Below are 19,218 nucleotides of genomic sequence, written 5' to 3'. Positions count from 1 at the left end.
TCCCCCACAAGTCGGGATGAGGCTCCGGACTAAAAAAGGGGGGCATAAAAAAAGAAGACAAAAGGCCAAATAAAAAAATGAGAGAAAAAGAGAGAAGGTACAATGCTACTATCCTTTTACCACACTTGTGCTTCAAAGTAGCACCATAATCTTCATGATAGAGAGTCGCCTATGTTGTCACTTTCATATACTAGTGGGAATTTTCATTATAGAACTCGGCTTGTATATTCCAATGATGGGCTTCCTCAAAATGCCCTAGGTCTTTGTGAGCAAGCGAGTTGGATGCACACCCACTTAGTTTATTTTTGAGCTTTCATACACTTATAGCTCTAGTGCATCCGTTGCATGGCAATCCCTACTCACTCACATTGATATCTATTGATGGGCATCTCCATAGCCCGTTGATACGCCTAGTTGATGTGAGACTATCTTCTCCTTTTTGTCTTCTCCACAACCACCATTCTATTCCACCTATAGTGCTATGTCCATGGCTCACGCTCATGTATTGAGTGAACACTGAAAAAGTTTGAGAACATCAAAAGTATGAAACAATTGCTTGGCTTGTCATCGGGGTTGTGCATGATTCAAATATTTTGTGTGATGAAGATAGAGCATAGCCAGACTATATGATTTTGTAGGGATAGCTTGCTTTGGCCATGTTATTTTGAGAAGACATGATTGCTTTGTTAGTATGCTTGAAGTATTATTGTTTTCATGTCAATATTAAACTTGTCTTGAATCTTATGGATCTGAATATTCTTGCCACAATAAAGAAGATTACATTGATAAATATGTTAGGTAGCATTCCACATCAAAAATTCTGTTTTTATCATTTACCTACTCGAGGACGAGCAGGAATTAAGCTTGGGGATGCTTGATACGTCTCCAACGTATCTATAATTTTTGATTGTTCCATGCTCTTATATTATCTGTTTTGGATGTTTATGGGCTTTATTAAACACTTCTATATTATTTTTGGGACTAACTATTAACCCAGAGCCCAGTGCCAGTTTCTGTTTTTTCCCTTGTTTCGCAGAAAAGGAATATCAAACAGAGTCCAAACGGAATGAAACCTTCGGGAGAGTTATTTTTGGAACGGAAGCAATCCAGGAGACTTGGAGTTGAAGTCAAGGAAGCTTAGAGGTGGCCACGAGGCAGGGAGGCGCGCCTGCCCCCTAGGCACGCCCCCACCCTCGTGGGCCCCTCGTGGCTCCCCTGACCGACTTATTTCGCCTATATATATCCATATACCCTAAAAACATCGGGGAACAGAATAGATCGGTAGTTTCGCCGCCGCAAGCCTCTGTAGCCACCAAAAACCAATCGGGGCCCTGTTTCGGCACCCTGCCGGAGGGGGGAACCCTCATCGGTGGCCATCTTCATCATCCCGGCGCTCTCCATGACGAGGAGGGAGTAGTTCACCCTCGGGGCTGAGGGTATGTACCAGTAGCTATGTGTTTGATCTCTCTCTCTCGTGTTCTTGAAGTGATACGATCTTGATGTATCGCGAGCTTTGCTATTATAGTTGGATCTTATGATGTTTCTCCCCCTCTACTCTCTTGTAATGGATTGAGTTTTCCCTTTGAAGTTATCTTATCGGATTGAGTCTTTAAGGATTTGAGAACACTTGATGTATGTCTTGCATGTGCTTATCTGTGGTGACAATGGGATATCACGTGATTCACTTGATGTATGTTTTGGTGATCAACTTGCGGGTTCCGTGACCTTGGGAATCTCTGCATAGGGGTTGACACACGTTTTCGTCTTGACTCTCCGGTAGAAACTTTGGGGCACTCTTTGAAGTACTTTTGTGTTGGTTGAATAGATGAATCTGAGATTGTCTGACGCATATCGTATAATCATACCCACGGATACTTGAGGTGACATTGGAGTATCTAGGTGACATTAGGGTTTTGTTTGATTTGTGTCTTAAGGTGTTATTCTATTACGAACTCTATGATAGATCGAACGGAAAGAATAGCTTCATGTTGTTTTACTACCGACTCTTGAATAGATCGATCAGAAACGATAACTTTGAGGGGGTTTCGTACCCTACCATAATCTTTCGTTTGTTCTCCGCTATTAGTGACTTTGGAGTGACTCTTTGTTGCATGTTGAGGGATAGTTATATGATCCAATTATGTTCTTATTGATGAGAGAACTTGCACTAGTGAAAGTATGAACCCTAGGCCTTGTTTCAACGCATTGCAATACCGTTTGTGCTCACTTTTACCATTAGTTACCTTGTTGTTTTTATATTTTCAGATTACAAAAACCTATATCTACCATCCATATTGCACTTGTATCACCATCTCTTCCCCGAACTAGTGCACCTATAGAATTTACCATTGTATTGGGTGTGTTGGGGACACAAGAGACTCTTTGTTATTTGGTTGTAGAGTTGTTTGAGAGAGACCATCTTAATCCTACGCCTCCCACGGATTGATAAACGTTAGGTCATCCACTTGAGGGAAATTTGCTACTGTCCTACAAACCTCTGCACTTGGAGGCCCAACAACGTCTACAAGAAGAAGGTTGCGTAGTAGACATCAACACCACTCTCCAAGAAGTAACAAATGGTGTGTTGATGATGAACTCCTTGCTCTTGTGCTTCAAATGATAGTCTCCCCAACACTCAATTCTCTCTCATAGGATTGGATTTGGTGGAAAGATGATTTGAGTGGAAAGCAACTTGGGGAAGGCTAGAGATCAAGATTTATGAGGTTGGAATGGAATATCTTGACCTCAACACAAGTGTAGGTGGTTCTCTCTCAGAAAATGTATGTTGAAAGTGTAGGCATGTTCTGATGGCTCTCTCCATGAATGAAGAGTGGGTGGAGGGGTATATATAGCCTCCACACAAAATCTAACCGTTACACACAATTTACCAAACTCGGTGGGACCGAATAGTTAAACTCGGTCAGACCGATTTAGTTCATAATGTGACCGTTAGGATTTTCGGTCGGACCAATTTCGTTAGGGTTAGGGCATAACGTAATCTCGGTGAGACCGATTACACAAACTTGGTGAGACCGATTTTGGTAATAGACAAACAGAGAGTTGGTCAGGCAAACTCGGTGGGACCGATTCGCTCATCTCGGTTGGACCGAAACGTTACGAAGGGGTGACAGATAGTTTGCATTGCAATCTCGGTGGGACCGATTGCATATTTCGGTGAGACCGAAATTATTGCAATAGGCAACAGAGATTTTGCAATCCCATCTCGGTGAGACCGAGATCCCTATCAGTGAGACCGAAAAGATTAGGGTTTCTGGCAGTGGCTATGTCAATTGAACTCGGTGGCGCCGGATAGACAGTTTCGGTGGGGCCAAGTTTGACTTTTGGTTTGGAACATATGTGGATGTGAGAATGTGGTTGAGGTCTTTGGAGCATATCACTAAGCACTTTGAGCAAGCAAGCCATTAAGCAACACCTCATCCCCTCTTAATAGTATTGGCTTTCCTAAGGACTCAATGTGATCTTGGATCACTAAAATATAAAATGTGGAGTCCTGTGCTTTGAGCTTGAGCCAATCCTTTGTCCTCAGCAACTTGAAGGGGTTCCACATCCTCTAGTCCATGCCACTCCATTGTTGAACTTATCTGAAACATACTAGGTAGAAGCATTAGTCCAACAAGAGATATGTTGATATTAATTACCAAAACCACCCAGGGAGCACTTGTGCTTTCAATCTCCCCCTTTTTGGTAATTGATGACAACATACATCAAAGCTTTAGATAAAGATATAGGGAATGACAAGTAAAGCTTTGCAAGGACATGTAACATGCATAGGCTCCCCCTACATGTATGCAATCATGTGAATATGGAACATAAGTGCATATGAGTGCATAATCATGACAGAGCAAGCAATGAGTTACATGTATCTTGGTTATATGAATCAGAGCAAATGATGTAAATATGGGAAATGTACCTTCATGCTTATGAGTTCTTCTTGCAAACAGTATGTACAACAGCAAGAAATCCTCATACACATGACTGTGATGCATATACTTACCTTGTGGTCTTGAGTTGGCTTAGGAAGGAGTGAACCTGAGTAAACAATGTTAGATAACACAGATGCACCTACTAGCCAGAGCAAACAACAGAAACCACAAGAGTACCAAGACTGGGATGACATGTAGAGAGTGAGTACTGAGTACTCTATTGCATATAGACATGTCCCGAAAGGTAAAGATGTGCAATGAATTCAAGAATTTCCTTCCCTTAGATGTCTTGCTCCCCCTGAATCTAACATGGGATACTGGGAGAAGATAGGGAACAGAAAAACAGAGCTAATTGCAAACAATCAAATATGAACATGTCTTTCCCCTCTTAAAGACATGTGACTTCTCTCCTCTTGAACATCAAGCATCTGGGGTTTCTACACTCTCCCCCTGAGTATTCTCTCCCCTTATAAAAAATGATTAAGCTTTTGATGTGATCTCTCTCCCCCCTTTGACATCAATTTCCAAGAAGGGTTCTTCTGGATTTTTGTTTCAAATGGGTTTGGTCCTGGAGTCACAGAGCAAAGCAGCAAGTCGAATGTGATGCTGGTAGAGGACAAGAATCATTGAGTGGAGCTGGAGCAAAAGACTGCAGGAACAAGTGGCAAACTGTCTTTTTTGCAGTGAGATCGGTAGCACCGAGTTGTGTGCTTCGGTGGCACCGAAATAATTTGGTTTGACCGAAGAAAACAAACCGGTGTGACCGAGTTCATCACAGTGAAAACACTTGTCACCTCAGCTCACTAGGCAAATAAGATCTCACAAGGATTTGCAAAGAATTAGCTGAAAGATTTGCAATGAATTGGATGCAGGGAATGCTGAACTGAACAAAGGGAAGTAAAGAAAAGATGAAAGGGGAAACAAATATGCATGAGTCAAATGCAAGAGCATGGAGAAACACAAGAGAACTTCATCTAGAATTGGTCGGTGACAAAGTCACCTATGTTAGACTATATTGACTTAGGAGTCATGTGAGGTCACTTGATCATTGGTCATACTCATCGTTTAAGCTCAAAATGGGGTTACCATTTTTCGTTTAAGCATCTTGATGTATTCACATCTTGTTGAGTTGCTTTGACCCATGACTTGGAGCGAAGCTTCTCTAAGATGGAATAACATACCTCGGGTGGTGGTGATGATCTTGATCATGTAGTTGAACTTGTGTGGGTTGCTCAAGGTTGATGTAGCTTATCAAGAATTGGGAGCTCCACTTGGAATTTGAGTTCATCTACCTACATGGGTTAGTCTTGCAAGGAAGAGCACTTGTGTATCCAAAATGACAATCATAAATTTAATATGGAATTTGTCAAAGGATATGTTTGAAGAGTTTCGTGCTTCCTCGTCTTCAACCACCATTTTGTAGAGACTTGGTGATGTAGAAATTGCTCAAGATGTGAGTGAGTTGCAATCTCATAGATTTAGAATCATCCAAGTACCTACAAGGGTTAGATAGCATGCAAAGGTGCAAATATATCGAAGACATATAAATAGCATCATGAGAGAAATATCAAGGATTAGTCAAAGGCTCATGCCTTGCATGTATCCAAATGAAGTTGCTACTCCAAGTTTGAAGCATCAATGATGTTCAATTCACCTCTCAAACGACAAAAGACTTTCTCATCAAGCGGTTTGGTAAATATATCCGCCAATTGCTTATCGGTGCGAACATGCTTATGATCAATGTCCCCTTTGGCAACGTGATCTCGAATGAAATTATGACGAACTTCAATATGTTTAGTTCGAGAATGTTGCACGGGATTGTGAGCAATCTTGATAGCACTTTCATTGTCACAAAGCAATGGAACATGTTTCACATATATCCCATAATATTTAAGAATTTGGGTCATCCAAATTAATTGAGCACAACATGAACCAGCGGCAATGTATTCCGCTTCGGCGGTGGATAAGGATACCGAGTTTTGTTTCTTGGAGTACCAAGACACAAGAGATCTACCAAGAAATTGACAAGTACCCGAAGTGGACTTTCTATCAACCTTGTCTCCGGCATAGTCCGAATCGGAGCAACCAACAAGATCAAATGAAGACCTCTTAGGATACCCAATGCCAAAATTTGGTGTGTGTATTAAGTATCTCACTATCCTTTTCACGGCCTTAAGATGACATTCTTTGGGGGCCGCTTGATATCGTGCACACATGCACACACTTAGCATAATACCGGGACAAGATGCACAAAGATATAATAGTGAACCAATCATGGAGCGGTAAACCTTTTGATCAACGGGTTCACCATCTTTGGTCAAGTCAAGATGTCCACTAGTAGGCATGGGTGTAGTCATACCTTTGCATTCTTGCATATTGAACTTCTTGAATAAGTCCTTGGTATACTTTGTTTGAGAGACAAAGGTACCTTCCTTAGTTTGCTTGATTTGCAAACCGAGAAAGAATTGAGTTCACTCATCATAGACATCTCAAACTTCTCCGACATTAGCTTTCCAAACTTCTCACTAAAATGAGGATTAGTCGAACCAAATATAATATCATCAACATAAATTTGGCACACAAATAGTTCTCCATTAACCCTTTTAGTGAAAAGAGTAGAATCTATTTTTCCAATTTCAAAGCCTTTTTCAATCAGGAACTTGGTCAAGCATTTATACCATGCTCTAGGAGCTTGTTTAAGACCATAAAGAGCTTTGTGAAGTTTGTAAACATGATTTGGTTTCTTAGGGTTGACAAAGCCGGGAGGTTGCTTAACATAAACTTCCTCCTCAATTTCACCATTTAGAAAAGCACTTTTAATGTCCATTTGGTACAAGGTGATATCATGATGATTAGCATAAGCAAGCAAGATGCGAATGGACTCAAGTCTAGCAACGGGGGCATATGTGTCACCATAGTCCATACCTTCGACTTGAGTGTAGCCTTGGGCGACGAGACGTGCTTTTTTGCGAACTACTTGTCCATCTTCATCTTGCTTGTTGCGAAACACCCATTTGGTACCGATGATGTTGTGGTTGTTGTCGGGCTTCTCAACCAATGTCCACACTTGATTTCTCTCAAAGTTGTGTAGCTCTTTATGCATAGCGTTTATCAAATCCGGATCTTCCAATGCTTCTTCAACCTTCATAGGTTCAATGCTAGAGATGAATGAGTAATGTTCAAAAAAATTAGCCAAACGAGTTTTAGAGCGAGTGATTCCCCTGGTTTGGATATCATTGTAGATTTGCTCGACGGGATGGTCTTTGGCAACTCTTGCTCGAACTCGTGGGAGCTTTTGCTTTGATCAGGGTGGAACATCTTCTTCATCTTGTCCTTCTTCTTGGCCTTCTTCATTGTTGACGTTGTCGTTCTCTTGTCGTGGTGGAGAAGGAGGTTGTTGATGTTCATCTTGGTGTACTTCCTCGTTTTCTTTGTCTTGGTGTGTCCCACTTGTGGATGCTTTCGTATCAACTCTTGGTTCACCTTGTCGTGAGGTAGAAGCTTCCACTTGGACAGACGAGGTACTCTCCTTCACCTCCGTTGGACGAACTTTGCCAATAGACAAGTCTTGGATTGCTTCCTAAGGGTCTTTGTCTCCTACATCAATTGGCAATTGCTCTACTTGCGAGCCGTTAGATTCATCAAACTTCACATCTACCATCTCTTCAACCTTTCGGGTGAAATTGTTGTAGACACGGTAAGTGTGAGAGTTCGAGCCATAACCAAGTAGGAAACCTTCATGAGATTTAGGAGCAAATTTAGAACGACGATGCTTGTCAAGAATGTAGCACTTTGAGCCGAATACTCGAAAGTATCCAACTTGGGGTTTGTTACCGGTGAGGAGCTCGTATGCCGTCTTGCCGAGTAGCTTGTGAAGATACAAGCGATTTGTTGCATGACAAGCTGTCTCAACCGCTTCAGCCCAAAAGTGTTTTGGAGTCTTGTACTCATTAAGCATCGTTCTTGCCATCTAAATAAGAGTCCGGTTCTTCCTCTCAACAACTCCATTTTGTTGAGGTGTGTACGTGGCCGAGAACTCGTGTGAAATCCCCTCTTCGTCAAGAAAGGTATCCACATTTGCGTTCTTGAACACCGTTCCGTTGTCGCTCCGAACCTTCTTGATCTTCACTTCAAATTGATTTTGGGCCTTTAGCTTTTGAAGATCTTTTGGACCTGCGATTTATCATCTAGAAAGAACACCCACGTAAATCTTGAAAAATCATCGACTATGACTAGACCAAATGTGTTACCACCGAGACTCTTGTAAGCATTGGGACCAAAGAGATCCATGTGAAGTAGCTCGAGCTGTCTTCTCGTGGTCATGATGTTCTTCACGGGGCGACTCCCTCCAACTTGTTTTCCTGCCTGACAAGCACTACAAAGTCTACCCTTGTCAAATATAACATCTTTTACTCCAAGGATATGATCACCTTTGATAAGCTTATCAAGATTTCGCATGCCCACATGACCTAACCTTCTATGCCACAACCAGCCTTTAGAAGATTTAGCAATTAAGCAAGTCTAGGTTGAGCCTTTTTAGTGAAATCGACAATGTAAAGATCACCTCTAGGTATACCGGTAAAGACCATTTTATGGTTGTCTCTCCGAAACACTTGGCAATCTACTTCAGTGAATAGGACATTGAAACCGAAATCGGCAAGTCTAGATACTGAAAGTAAATTGTACCCAAGAGATTCAACGAGCATGACGTTTTGTATGGAGCTATCATGTGAGATGGCCACCTTACCGAGGCCAACCACCTTACCCTTTGAGTTATCACCAAATGTGACATACTTTCGAGGGCCGTCGTTTTCAGCAAGCTCACGAAACATGTCCTTGTCTCCGGTCATATGATCATTACATCCACTATCAAGGACCCATTCCTTTCCTCCAGCCATGTAGCCGTGAAGATTAGCCATAAGACCAAAGTGTCTCATCGCATCGTCAAGATCATAGTCACTATCCTCTTCATCATAGTATCCATGTTCAACATCATTTTGTGTTTGATCAATTCCTAGAGAGGGTAATTCATTAGATAAGTGATCATCACAATAGTCATCTTTATGAATTCTAACAGCTTCGGATATGATATTGCTAATGATTCCAGCATCTCCTTTGGCACGCATGAGATAGTTAAGCTCAAATAGATAATCACCAAATTTAGGATCACTAGTACTCATCTTACTCAAGGCAATAGACTTATGAAGAATTTCATCTAAGTTTTGCAAGGAATAGTTTGGAAATCTATCCTCAAGAAATCTCCATATAGTGTAGGCACACTCAAGTGTAGGCAAACATCCAATCAAGTTTCTAGGCAACCCTCTAGTGATAAGATTAACAGTCCTAAGGTTGTGGATCATGTCAATAGACTCATCAAGGGTAGGATGCAAAGGATCAACATGAGGTGCACAAGGGCTAGTAATGTACTTGTTCAAATGATATTCATTGAAAATCTCAAGCATCTCATTTTTCTATTCATGAAAGAACTCTCCATCAAGGATAGGCACTCTATGTCTAAGACTCCCTAATGTAGACACATCCATCTTCCTCCAATGGTGATTAAACCAAATCAATGGAGACCAAAGCTCTGATACTAATTGAAAGGATCGAGAAGAGGTGTCTAGAGGGTGGGGTGAATAGACTCTAAGAAGAAAAGTTGCAGTTTTTAATTCCCTTAAGTTGATGTGGAGTTTTGGCACAAGTTTAAACATTCACAATACATATCAAGCAAGCATGGAAAGAGTATATGAGCAGCGGAAAGTAAAGCATGCAAGTTGCAAGAATGTAAAGGGATGGGATTGGATTGTGCAAACGCAATTTGGAGACATGGAGATTTTTTATCCGTGGTTCCGATAGGTGGTGCTATCGTACATCCACGTTGATGGAGACTTCAACCCAAGAAGGGCAACGTCTGCGCGAGTCCACGGAGGGCTCCACCCACGAAGGGTCCATGAAGAAGCAACCTTGTCTATCCCACCATGGCCGTCGCCCACGAAGGACTTGCCTCACTCAGGTAGATCTTCACGAAGTGGGCGATCTCCTTGCCCTTACAAACTCCTTGGTTCAACTCCACAATCTTGATGGAGGCTCCCAAGTGACACCTAGCCAATCTAGGAGACACCACTCTCCAAGAAGTAACAAATGGTGTGTTGATGATGAACTCCTTGCTCTTGTGCTTCAAATGATAGTCTCTCCAACACTCAACTCTCTCTCATAGGATTGGATTTGGTGGAAGGATGATTTGAGTGGATAGCAACTTGGGGATGGCTAGAGATCAACATTTATGTGGTTGGAATGGAATATCTTGACCTCAACACAAGTGTAGGTGGTTCTCTCTCAGAAAATGTATGTTGGAAGTGTAGGCATGTTCTGATGGCTCTCTCCATGAACGAACAGTGGGAGGAGGGGTATATATAGCCTCCAGACAAAATTTAACCGTTACACACAATTTACCAAACTCGGTGGGACCGAATAGTTAAACTCGGTCAGACCGATTTAGTTCATAATGTGACCGTTAGGATTTTCGGTGGGACCGACACGTCAACTCGGTGAGACCGATTTCATTAAGGTTAGGGCATAACGTAATCTCGGTGAGAGCGATTACACAAACTCGGTGAGACCGATTTCGGTAATAGACAAACAGAGAGTTGGTCAGGCAAACTCGGTGGGACTGATTCGCTCATCTCGGTTGGACCGAAACGTTACGAAGGGGTGACAGAGAGTTTGCATTGCAATCTCGGTGGGACCGATTGCATATTTCGGTGAGACCGAAATTATTGCAATAGGCAACAGAGAGTTTGCAATCCCATCTCGGTGAGACCGAGATCCCTATCAGTGAGACCGAATAGATTAGGGTTTCTGGCAGTGGCTATGTCAATTGAACTCGGTGGCGCTGGATAGACAGTTTCGGTGGGGCTGAGTTTGACTTTTGGTTTGGAACATATGTGGATGTGAGAAAGTGGTTGAGGGCTTTGGAGCATATCACTAAGCACTTTGAGCAAGCAAGCCATTAAGCAACACCTCATCCCCTCTTAATAGTATTGGCTTTCCTAAGGACTCAATGTGATCTTGGATCACTAAAATAGAAAATGTGGAGTCCTGAGCTTTGAGCTTGAGCCACTCCTTTGTCCGTGGCAACTTAAAGAGGTTCCACATCCTCTAGTCCATGCCACTCCATTGTTGAACTTACCTGAAACATACTAGGTAGAAGCATTAGTCCAACAAGAGATATGTTGACATTAATTACCAAAACCACCCAGGGAGCACTTGTGCTTTCAGTTGTGCTATTCATTGGGCACACATGTTTTCTCCATCGAAAGCAAACAAAAAACCCAGCGGCAAACACTTCTGTTCTGACAGCTAACACTTCTTAGCAAACTGATACACATCCGAGCTCCCCGGGGGGCGCCGTCGACCACCAATAGGGCCCAACTCTCGACGGCGCCAGCCATGCCTCCTACCACTACTGATACAGTGAAGAACTAAACCTAGCTCGAGCCACCCTAATGGCGGCCGCTGTCGGAAACTAAACCGAAACAGGGATAACAATGGTGACCTAACATGACTACACGACGGCCTCCTCGGCAGCAGCGTCAGGTCCCGCTATCCCCACAGCAACGCGGAGCGCGTCCTTGTTCAGCCTGGTCAGCTTGGCGATGATGTTGATGTCGTCGTCGGGGGGCTCGTCGAACCTACGGATGAGGGCCTCCGCCGCTTTGGCCGTCATTTTTTCCTTGGGCCCTAGCAGCCCCAGTCCCTTCATCAACCTCAGCGTGGCGCGTTCGGCCACCGGGATTGCATTGTTCTATGCAGCCTGGCGCGCGCTCTGGCGAGGCAGTGGCACGGATGTCGCACGAGACTTGGGCGGAGCAGAGTGGCGTTTGGCGGGCGGCAGGGGCAGCAGCGCCGGCGGGGGGGGGGGGGGGGGGGGGGGGGGGGGGGGGGGGGGGGGGGGGTGGCGAAGAGGCGGTGGGGTGCGGCAGCGGGGTCTTCTAACTCGAGGTGGCAGACTTGCTCAGTCACTTCTCCCAGCTGCAGCTCCACCGTGGACACAGCGGTGGGTGTGCGGCAGCTGAAGTTCACCGGGTTCGGCCCGGCGAGGGTGGGGCCGAAGACATCTGGAGCTGCCGCCTCGGTGACTCCCTCTGCTGCCTTCCCCTGGTCGGAGAAGTCGAGGGCTGTAGCCAACGTGGCTTCTATCTCCACGTCGATGGCCGCATCCTCAACGCGGCTCTGGCCCATGGACATGATCGGCTTCTTTGCGTTGGAGAAGAACTGCTCGATGTCGTCGTCACGCGCGTCAGGGGAGGGCAGAGCGGGCGGAGGTGCAGGGGAAAGATGATTCAACTAAGAGGGAGGAAGATGCTGCTTCCGGGCTTACCAACGAGATACGTGCATATTCTTATCTACGAGATGGGTCTTCTCAAATCGGTGTTTATCTCTCAGGAATTACCTGGCACCTAGTACACGGTATTGCCTACACTGCCCTTTTTAAGTGAGGGTAGGTTCTTTCCCCGAAACTGTAAATTTTTCTAAGGAGGGTGTAGCGAAGCACAACTTCACTTTAACTAGCCAGACTGAAACTTCAGATAACAATGCCAAGCAGTTGAAAGAAGGATCAGCGAACATTCTGAATCTTCAGCCTAATAATTGATATATAACCTGAATGTATGAAATACAAAATTTTCAAATAAAACCGGTGCCAAACTATCAAAAGATTAATAGATCTCATTTGGTATCAAATTTCATCTTCATTTCCTGTACAAACCTGGCTGATCCATGCAGCAAGCTACGTACCAACTCCCGGTAGTGGAAAGCTTCGCGCCCTTTAGAACATCTCCAATAGCAACCCTATTTTTGGACACGAAGAGTCAAAAAGGGTCTCCAACAGCTGCCGAACCGCAATCTTTTTGCAATTTTTTTGGCAGCCCTAAAATCAAGGAACAAAATAGCATGCTACACAAAATTACACCGTCCTTTAAATTACACAATTAATGAGACATTGCACACTGATTTTTTAGCGAGACAATTCTCTACACATTATAGCGTGCTATTAGCGACGCTATAGCATACTATTTTTTCAGTGCCTAAAATACGGCATGAAGTGCAGCAAATATACATCACTTTGGCTGCTGCCGCAAATCCAAAATGGCCTCCAGCAATGACGCTGCAGCCGTCTTCCACACACCCAGCCGCACACCCTCGCCGTTGCCGCCCGCAGATCCGCGGCTGCCCACTGGATCGACTCCCCCCCCCCCCCCCCCCCCCCCCCCCCGGCCGCCGAACTGACAAATCGCCCTGTCACCGCCGAAATCTACCGCCGCACCCGCATCGGCTCTCCTCCTCGCCAAGCCGCTGAAGGGCAAGGGCAAGGGCAGATCCAAGGTGCGGCTCCGGTCGTCCTGACAACTACAGCGTCGAATTCCTGCACGGTGGCTGGAGGTACTAGCTCGGCACATACTCGATGGCCGACATTGCCACCCACGCCTATGACATCGCTCTTTGGAGGCCCGGTCTCACGCGCTCGAGGCTCAATTTCCCGGAGATCGAGTCTTGTGTGCATGCGGAGCTCGTCAGGCCATCGGTGACAATCGAGTCAAGCTCGATCAAGCCGACTACCTGCATTGTTGTCGATGAGCGGGACAACATTAGAAAGAGCGATGAGGAGGTGATGGCTGCATTTGTGCGGGCACATCCGGAGTATGTGTAGGCCAAGCTGGAGTTCCATTGGAAGAAGGACGCCGAGCAGTCGAAGCACAAAAACGACGACGAGGCATGGACTTTGTCGTCGCAGGGCAAGAAGAAGAAGGATGCAAGACCTCCGTTGTGGTCAACCTCGATTCCGATGTCGGGAGTGATGGGTCCGGTGATGATATTCACTATGATAAGATGTAGTGTTCATAGTTTTCTTGTCGTAGTTTAAGTTTGCATGTCGTATTTGAACTATGTTTGTATTTTGCATGTTTAAACTTTGGTCGAACTATGTATGAAATATGAAATATGGTCGAAGTAGTTCGAACGTTCATCCAAAAATTTGTTGGTTTTGTTGATATGGCTGCCCTATTTTACGGCAGTTGTTAGAGATGGTGCTTGCTCGTGCTTAATTTTGTTTACAACATCCTGATTTCGTGCCCAAAAATAGGGCAGCTATTGAGATGCTTTTATGCCTGGTGTTTCACTCAAGAAAAGCTACTTCGATTTCTAGAAACAGGAAAATCTACATGGGTTCGATTGCATAGAGAAGATCCAATAGAATGTACCATCTCGGACCGTTGGAAAGAAGGTTTGCGTTTGTGGGCATGCCAAGGATAAGAGAAAAGCATAAATCAGTTTTATTCTCTTGATTCATGTGGAATGCCGCGGTGAGTAGTTCAACAGCAATAGCTCTGTTGAAAAACTAGCTAGGTAGGTCGCCAGTTCAAGAACAAAATCGCTTCATATATGGCATCGAATATGTTGACGTTTTGCTGCTATGGAGCGATACATCCTCAGTGCTTCTTAGCTCTAAAGTTCTGCTTGCACCGGCAAAAGGTACCCATACAGAAGATCAGGAAAGGCTGTCGAAATAAAACCCCAAGCCCTGTCACGGTTCAGTTAGTTCGGTTTTCTGTCAGGCTAGTTTCCCGTTTTCTTCAGTTTTTCAGTTAGCTAGTTTAGCTCGCGGGTTCAACAGCCTGGAGCGAGTCTCGCGCCTCGTCGATCCGTTCGTGGGATGGCACGAGCGTAGTGGATCACGCGGGCGCGTAGTCAGGGCCACGATCCCCGATTTCCTTTCTGTACTCTGAATAAAAGGCAAGGAATAGAAGAAGAAAAGCTGTGAAGTTTTACAGCGCAAAAAAACCTCCTGAGTTCATCGACTACCTCGAGTTGCTTCCTCTCTCGCGTGAGTGTTCGTTGATCTGGCACTCTAGGAGTGCTGACAATTGGCATCAGAGCCGCGTTTGGTCATGGGAAACAGCAATTCAGATCGCTCCCGCTCCGCCTCGCCGGTGAATACCGGGGCTGGGGCGAAGAAGGACGGGAAGGGCACCAGCGGCGGCGGCACGCCCGCGCCCCTGCTAGGCGACGGCTCAGGGAGGCCGTCCGGCCGCGAGCTCGTGATGCCACGGCCGCTCCGCGAGGCGACTGGATCCACCTCCTACCCTCCCCTGACGAGGACGAACTACGCGGAGTGGTCGCTTCTAATGAAGGTAATTCTGTAGGCAAGAGGCATGTGGACCGTCATCGAGATCAGCCCATGTCCTGACAACGACGCCGATTATCGTGACGATCGCCCGGCGCTGGAGGCAATCCTCCGGGCCGTACCGCCGGAGATGCTGGCGACGCTCGCTGTGAAGGAGACGGCGAAGGAGGCGTGGGACTCCATCAAGACGATCCGTCTTGGAGTCGACCGCGTACGCAAGGCGAAGGCGCAGTCCCTCCGCCGCGAGTTCGACAACATCCGTTTCAAGGACGGGGAGACCGTCGACGAGTTTGCCCTTCGACTCACCGGTATGATGAATAACCTTGCTCTTCTTGATGATGATCTGAAGGAAGAAAGGGCCGTGGAGAAATTTCTCCGGGTCGTCCTACCGCGCTATGCACAGGTGGCTCTCTCCATAGAGATGCTGCTTGACCTGTCGGAGCTCACGGTCGAGGAGCTCACCGGCCGGCTGAAAGCGGCGGAGGAACGCTACGGGCTGGACGGGGTTGCCCAAGGCGGGAGCAGCCTGATGTTCACTCACGAGGAGTGGATGGCGCGCCAGCAGAAGATCGACCAGGCCGGAGCCACCGGAGGCAGAAGCAACCAAGCTGCCGGCGGCGGCAGACGCCGCAGTGGCGACGGTGGCGGACGCTCACGCGGTCGCGGAGGTGGCTGAGGCGGGCGCGGAAACCAGAACTCCTCCGGCAGCGCTGCTCGCAAGACCGACAAGTGCCGCTACTGCAACAACCTGGGCCACTGGGCCCGGGAATGCCGGAAGAAGAAGCGCGACGAGGAGGCCAACCTCTCCCAGGCTGACGAGGAGGAGCCGGGCCTCCTGATGGTCCAGGCCTGCAATCTCGACGAGGGGAGCGCGGCAGGGCCGGAGCTGTGCCTGGCTGCGCCTCGGACATCCCTCGCGACCACGGCGGCGCAGGTGTTCCTCAACGAGGAGCGCGCGCGTCGAGTTGCAGCAGGCTCCTGGCGACACTAATGCGGCCTGGTACCTCGACACCGGGGCGTCGAACCACATGACCGGCGACGTGTCGGCGTTCGCGGACCTGGACGAGTCTGTAACGGGATCGGTTAAGTTCGGCGACGGGTCTCTGGTGGACGTACGCGGGCGCGGCACGGTGTTGTTCGTCGTGGCAGGCGGTCACCACCGTGGCCTCACCAACGTCTACTGGATACCACGCCTCGAGAGCAGCATCATCAGCATCGGCCAGTTGGATGAGGTCGGGTGCGCGACGCTGGTGGAGCACGGCACAATGACGGTCCGCGATCGTCAGAAGAATCTCCTCGCCAAGGTAACCCGCACGGCCAAGCGACTCTATATCCTGCATATCAAGATCGTGAAGCCGGCGTGCCTCGCCGCGAGCGAGTGCGACAACGCTGGCTGGCGCTGGCACGAGAGATTCGGCCACGTTCACTTCCAGGGCCTCGAGAGGATGGCGCGCGCCGGCATGGTCACCGGGCTTCCCCTCATCGTCCACGCGGAGCAGATCTGCGAGGCGTGCCTTGCTGGCAAGTAGAGGCGAGCCTCGTTTCCCAAAGCCGCAAAGTTCCGCGCTACGGAGCCGCTGGAGCTGGTCCATGGCGACATCTGCGGGCCAATCTCTCCGGCGACGCCAGGTGGGAAGCGTTACTTTCTCCTGCTGATGGATGACCACAGCCGCTACACCTGGCTCGTCCTGCTGCGTTCCAAGGACGAGGCGGCCGAGGCGATCCGCCGGTTCAAAGCCGCCGCGGAGACCGAGTCGTGCCACTCCCTATGCACGTTCCGCACGGATCGCGGAGGCGAGTTCACGAACACGGCGTTTGCGGAGTACTGCGCCGACCACGGCGTGCAGCGCCACCTGACGGCGCCCTACTCCCCGCAACAAAACGGAGTGGTGGAGCGCCGCAACCTGACCATTGTGGGCATGGCGAGGAGCATGCTCAAGGCCAGGGCGTGCCGGCTTTCTTCTGGGGTGAGGCTGTCACCACTGCCGTGTTTCTAATGAACAAGTCGTATACAATGAGCACTACAAAAAAATACACTTCCGTGATGATACGTGTTTGTCACAGTAGGTCGCGTTTTTTATCATGCATGTACATCCATGACAAATTTATGACAGAATCAAGATAGTCATACCTGTGCTGTCGTAGAAGTGTTCCATGACATTACCAAAATTATCATCACGGAAGTGTCCACTTCCATGACGATAAATTGTGCGTCACAGAAGTGCTTTCGTCAAGGGTGACCGACACGTGGCATCCACCGTAATGGAACGCCGTTAAGCTATCGGGTCGGGTTTTGGATCCGATAACCCGTTAAGAAACCCGACCAATGGGGATTTTCCACGTGTAAAATCATCATTGGCTAGAGGAAACACGTGTCGGCTCATCGTTGGGACAGATGTCATCCACTCACTGGACAGAAGGCGCCTATGATACGTCGACACGTGGCACGGCCCAATAGTGGCCCATTCCTGTGAAAAGGCCGGCCCGTTTGACTTGGTCAAAATCTGGCGGGCCGGCCCATGGAAGCCTGTTAACGGCCTGTTCGCATATAGCCCATTTACAGCCCGCTAACCCAAGGCCCGTTACGCCCTATCCGAATTAGGCCCAGTAGCGTCATCTGGGCCATCCAATATGATTCCAGCCCGTTTTCACTTCTGGCCCATGTATAGCCCATGACGTCTTTCGGCCCATATGAGGCCCTTTGTAACTCTTGGCCCATTAGCGGCCCGTGCTGAAACTGGCTCGTAATGAACAGTTTATTACTTTACACCCATTAACGGCCCGTGGTGAAACTGGCCCGTAATGAACAGTGTATCACTTTATACCCATTAACGGCCCGTTATTCCGTTGTGCCGTTTCCAGCCCAAGTTAACTTTCGGCCTTCTGAGGGCCCATTTATTCTTGGGCTCATTTGCAACATTCGGTTACTTACGGCCCGTTACTGTCATTTTCTGCTTGTAGGCCAAATTCAGCCCGTCATTACAGTCGGTCCGTTTGTGGACTGTTAGTCTGTTGGGCCATTTTCATAGCATCACCAAATACGGCCTATTAATGGCCCGTTATGGTCAGCCCATAAAACGTAGGATTTTCATTAAAGGCCCGTCTAAGGCCCATTAAAGGCCCGTACAAGACCCATAAATGAGTCGGCGGCCCATGGATCCTACGAGACGTAGAAGGCCCATGGATCCTACGAGACGTAGAAGGCCCATGGATCCGACGGCCCGTGAAGGGCCATGGTCGGGCGAGTTGGCCCCCGTTTGAACGATATAGCATATTCAAAGAATAATCCTACACTATACAATAAAGAAATTACAACCGATTATACCCACTGGGCATTATGGTTCGGCACAGGTGATAATAAAGCATACACAAACAGCAAATTACATACACTGGGCAAATACAGCTCATACATCATGGACGCGCATCAACTTAACTCCATTTGAACTATAATCTCTTCAGAAAATAGGATTGGCCGGATTCAGATAGCACAAATTTCAGTCTGCAAAATCTCCAATTCCTTCATGGTTACCTCAGTGTCTTGTTTCATTTTTTTGACTCCTGCATCTAATACCTGCATGTCCAGTCTCAACTTGTTGATTATACGTTGACAATCATGTACACGTTGTCTTGCCACCTCTAGTTGATGCTCGAGAACATCAGCACATTCTAATTCCAATCCATAATCATTCGGTAACGGCCATGCCGCACTCCTCGCAGATCTTTGTGTTGATGTCACTTCATCTTGAAATGTTTCTGTAAGTACACATGACTAGGGCAAAAATATAGTTACAACGGTGAAGCGAACAAGACACTATTTTGTACTACATGCCAAAACAGGATTAACAATAATGTTACACGTCACTTTCAAAAAAAATGTTACACGTCATGAAGCATAAGCAGGTGATATTTTAAAAATTATAAAAAAGATAGTCTGTGCAGCCTGCATACAGAAATCCCTCTTAGCTCACCAGAGGAGCATGATGTTGGGGCCCAATCGAAAACACAGACAAGTTACAAATTTAGACAGCATGTTGCATATAAGTAAGCAAGCAGTTGGCCATTCTGTGCCTCAATTAAAGTCTTAGGGAGCAT

General features: G+C 47.0%; 2 protein-coding genes across 2 annotated transcripts; both read left to right on the top strand.

Annotated features, from left to right (window-relative positions):
• Positions 1-15,154: 15,154 nt before the first annotated feature.
• Positions 15,155-16,117, top strand: LOC141038499 (uncharacterized). The gene is made up of 2 exons (XM_073506415.1): positions 15,155-15,703; positions 15,821-16,117. Exons 1-2 carry the CDS (start codon positions 15,155-15,157, stop codon positions 16,115-16,117), a joined length of 846 nt encoding a protein of 281 aa, XP_073362516.1.
• Positions 16,118-16,154: 37 nt separating this feature from the next.
• On the top strand, positions 16,155-16,655 carry LOC141038483 (uncharacterized). Its single transcript, XM_073506414.1, has one exon. It carries the CDS (start codon positions 16,155-16,157, stop codon positions 16,653-16,655), a length of 501 nt encoding a protein of 166 aa, XP_073362515.1.
• Positions 16,656-19,218: the final 2,563 nt, after the last annotated feature.

Source organism: Aegilops tauschii, chromosome 1 (assembly GCF_002575655.3).
Source record: "Aegilops tauschii subsp. strangulata cultivar AL8/78 chromosome 1, Aet v6.0, whole genome shotgun sequence".
Taxonomy (NCBI): domain Eukaryota; kingdom Viridiplantae; phylum Streptophyta; class Magnoliopsida; order Poales; family Poaceae; genus Aegilops; species Aegilops tauschii.
This window is presented reverse-complemented; position numbering and strand designations above follow the sequence as displayed.

What these genes read in the sequence shown, in the direction of transcription:
- LOC141038483 (XM_073506414.1), top strand. Translation starts at nt 16,155, where the DNA reads ATGACCGGCGACGTGTCGGCGTTCGCGGACCTGGACGAGTCTGTAACG.
- LOC141038499 (XM_073506415.1), top strand. Translation starts at nt 15,155, where the DNA reads ATGTGGACCGTCATCGAGATCAGCCCATGTCCTGACAACGACGCCGAT. An exon ending in GCCAGCAGAAGATCGACCAG is followed by an intron (nt 15,704 to 15,820) that starts GCCGGAGCCACC and finishes CGCGGAAACCAG; the next exon opens with AACTCCTCCGGCAGCGCTGC.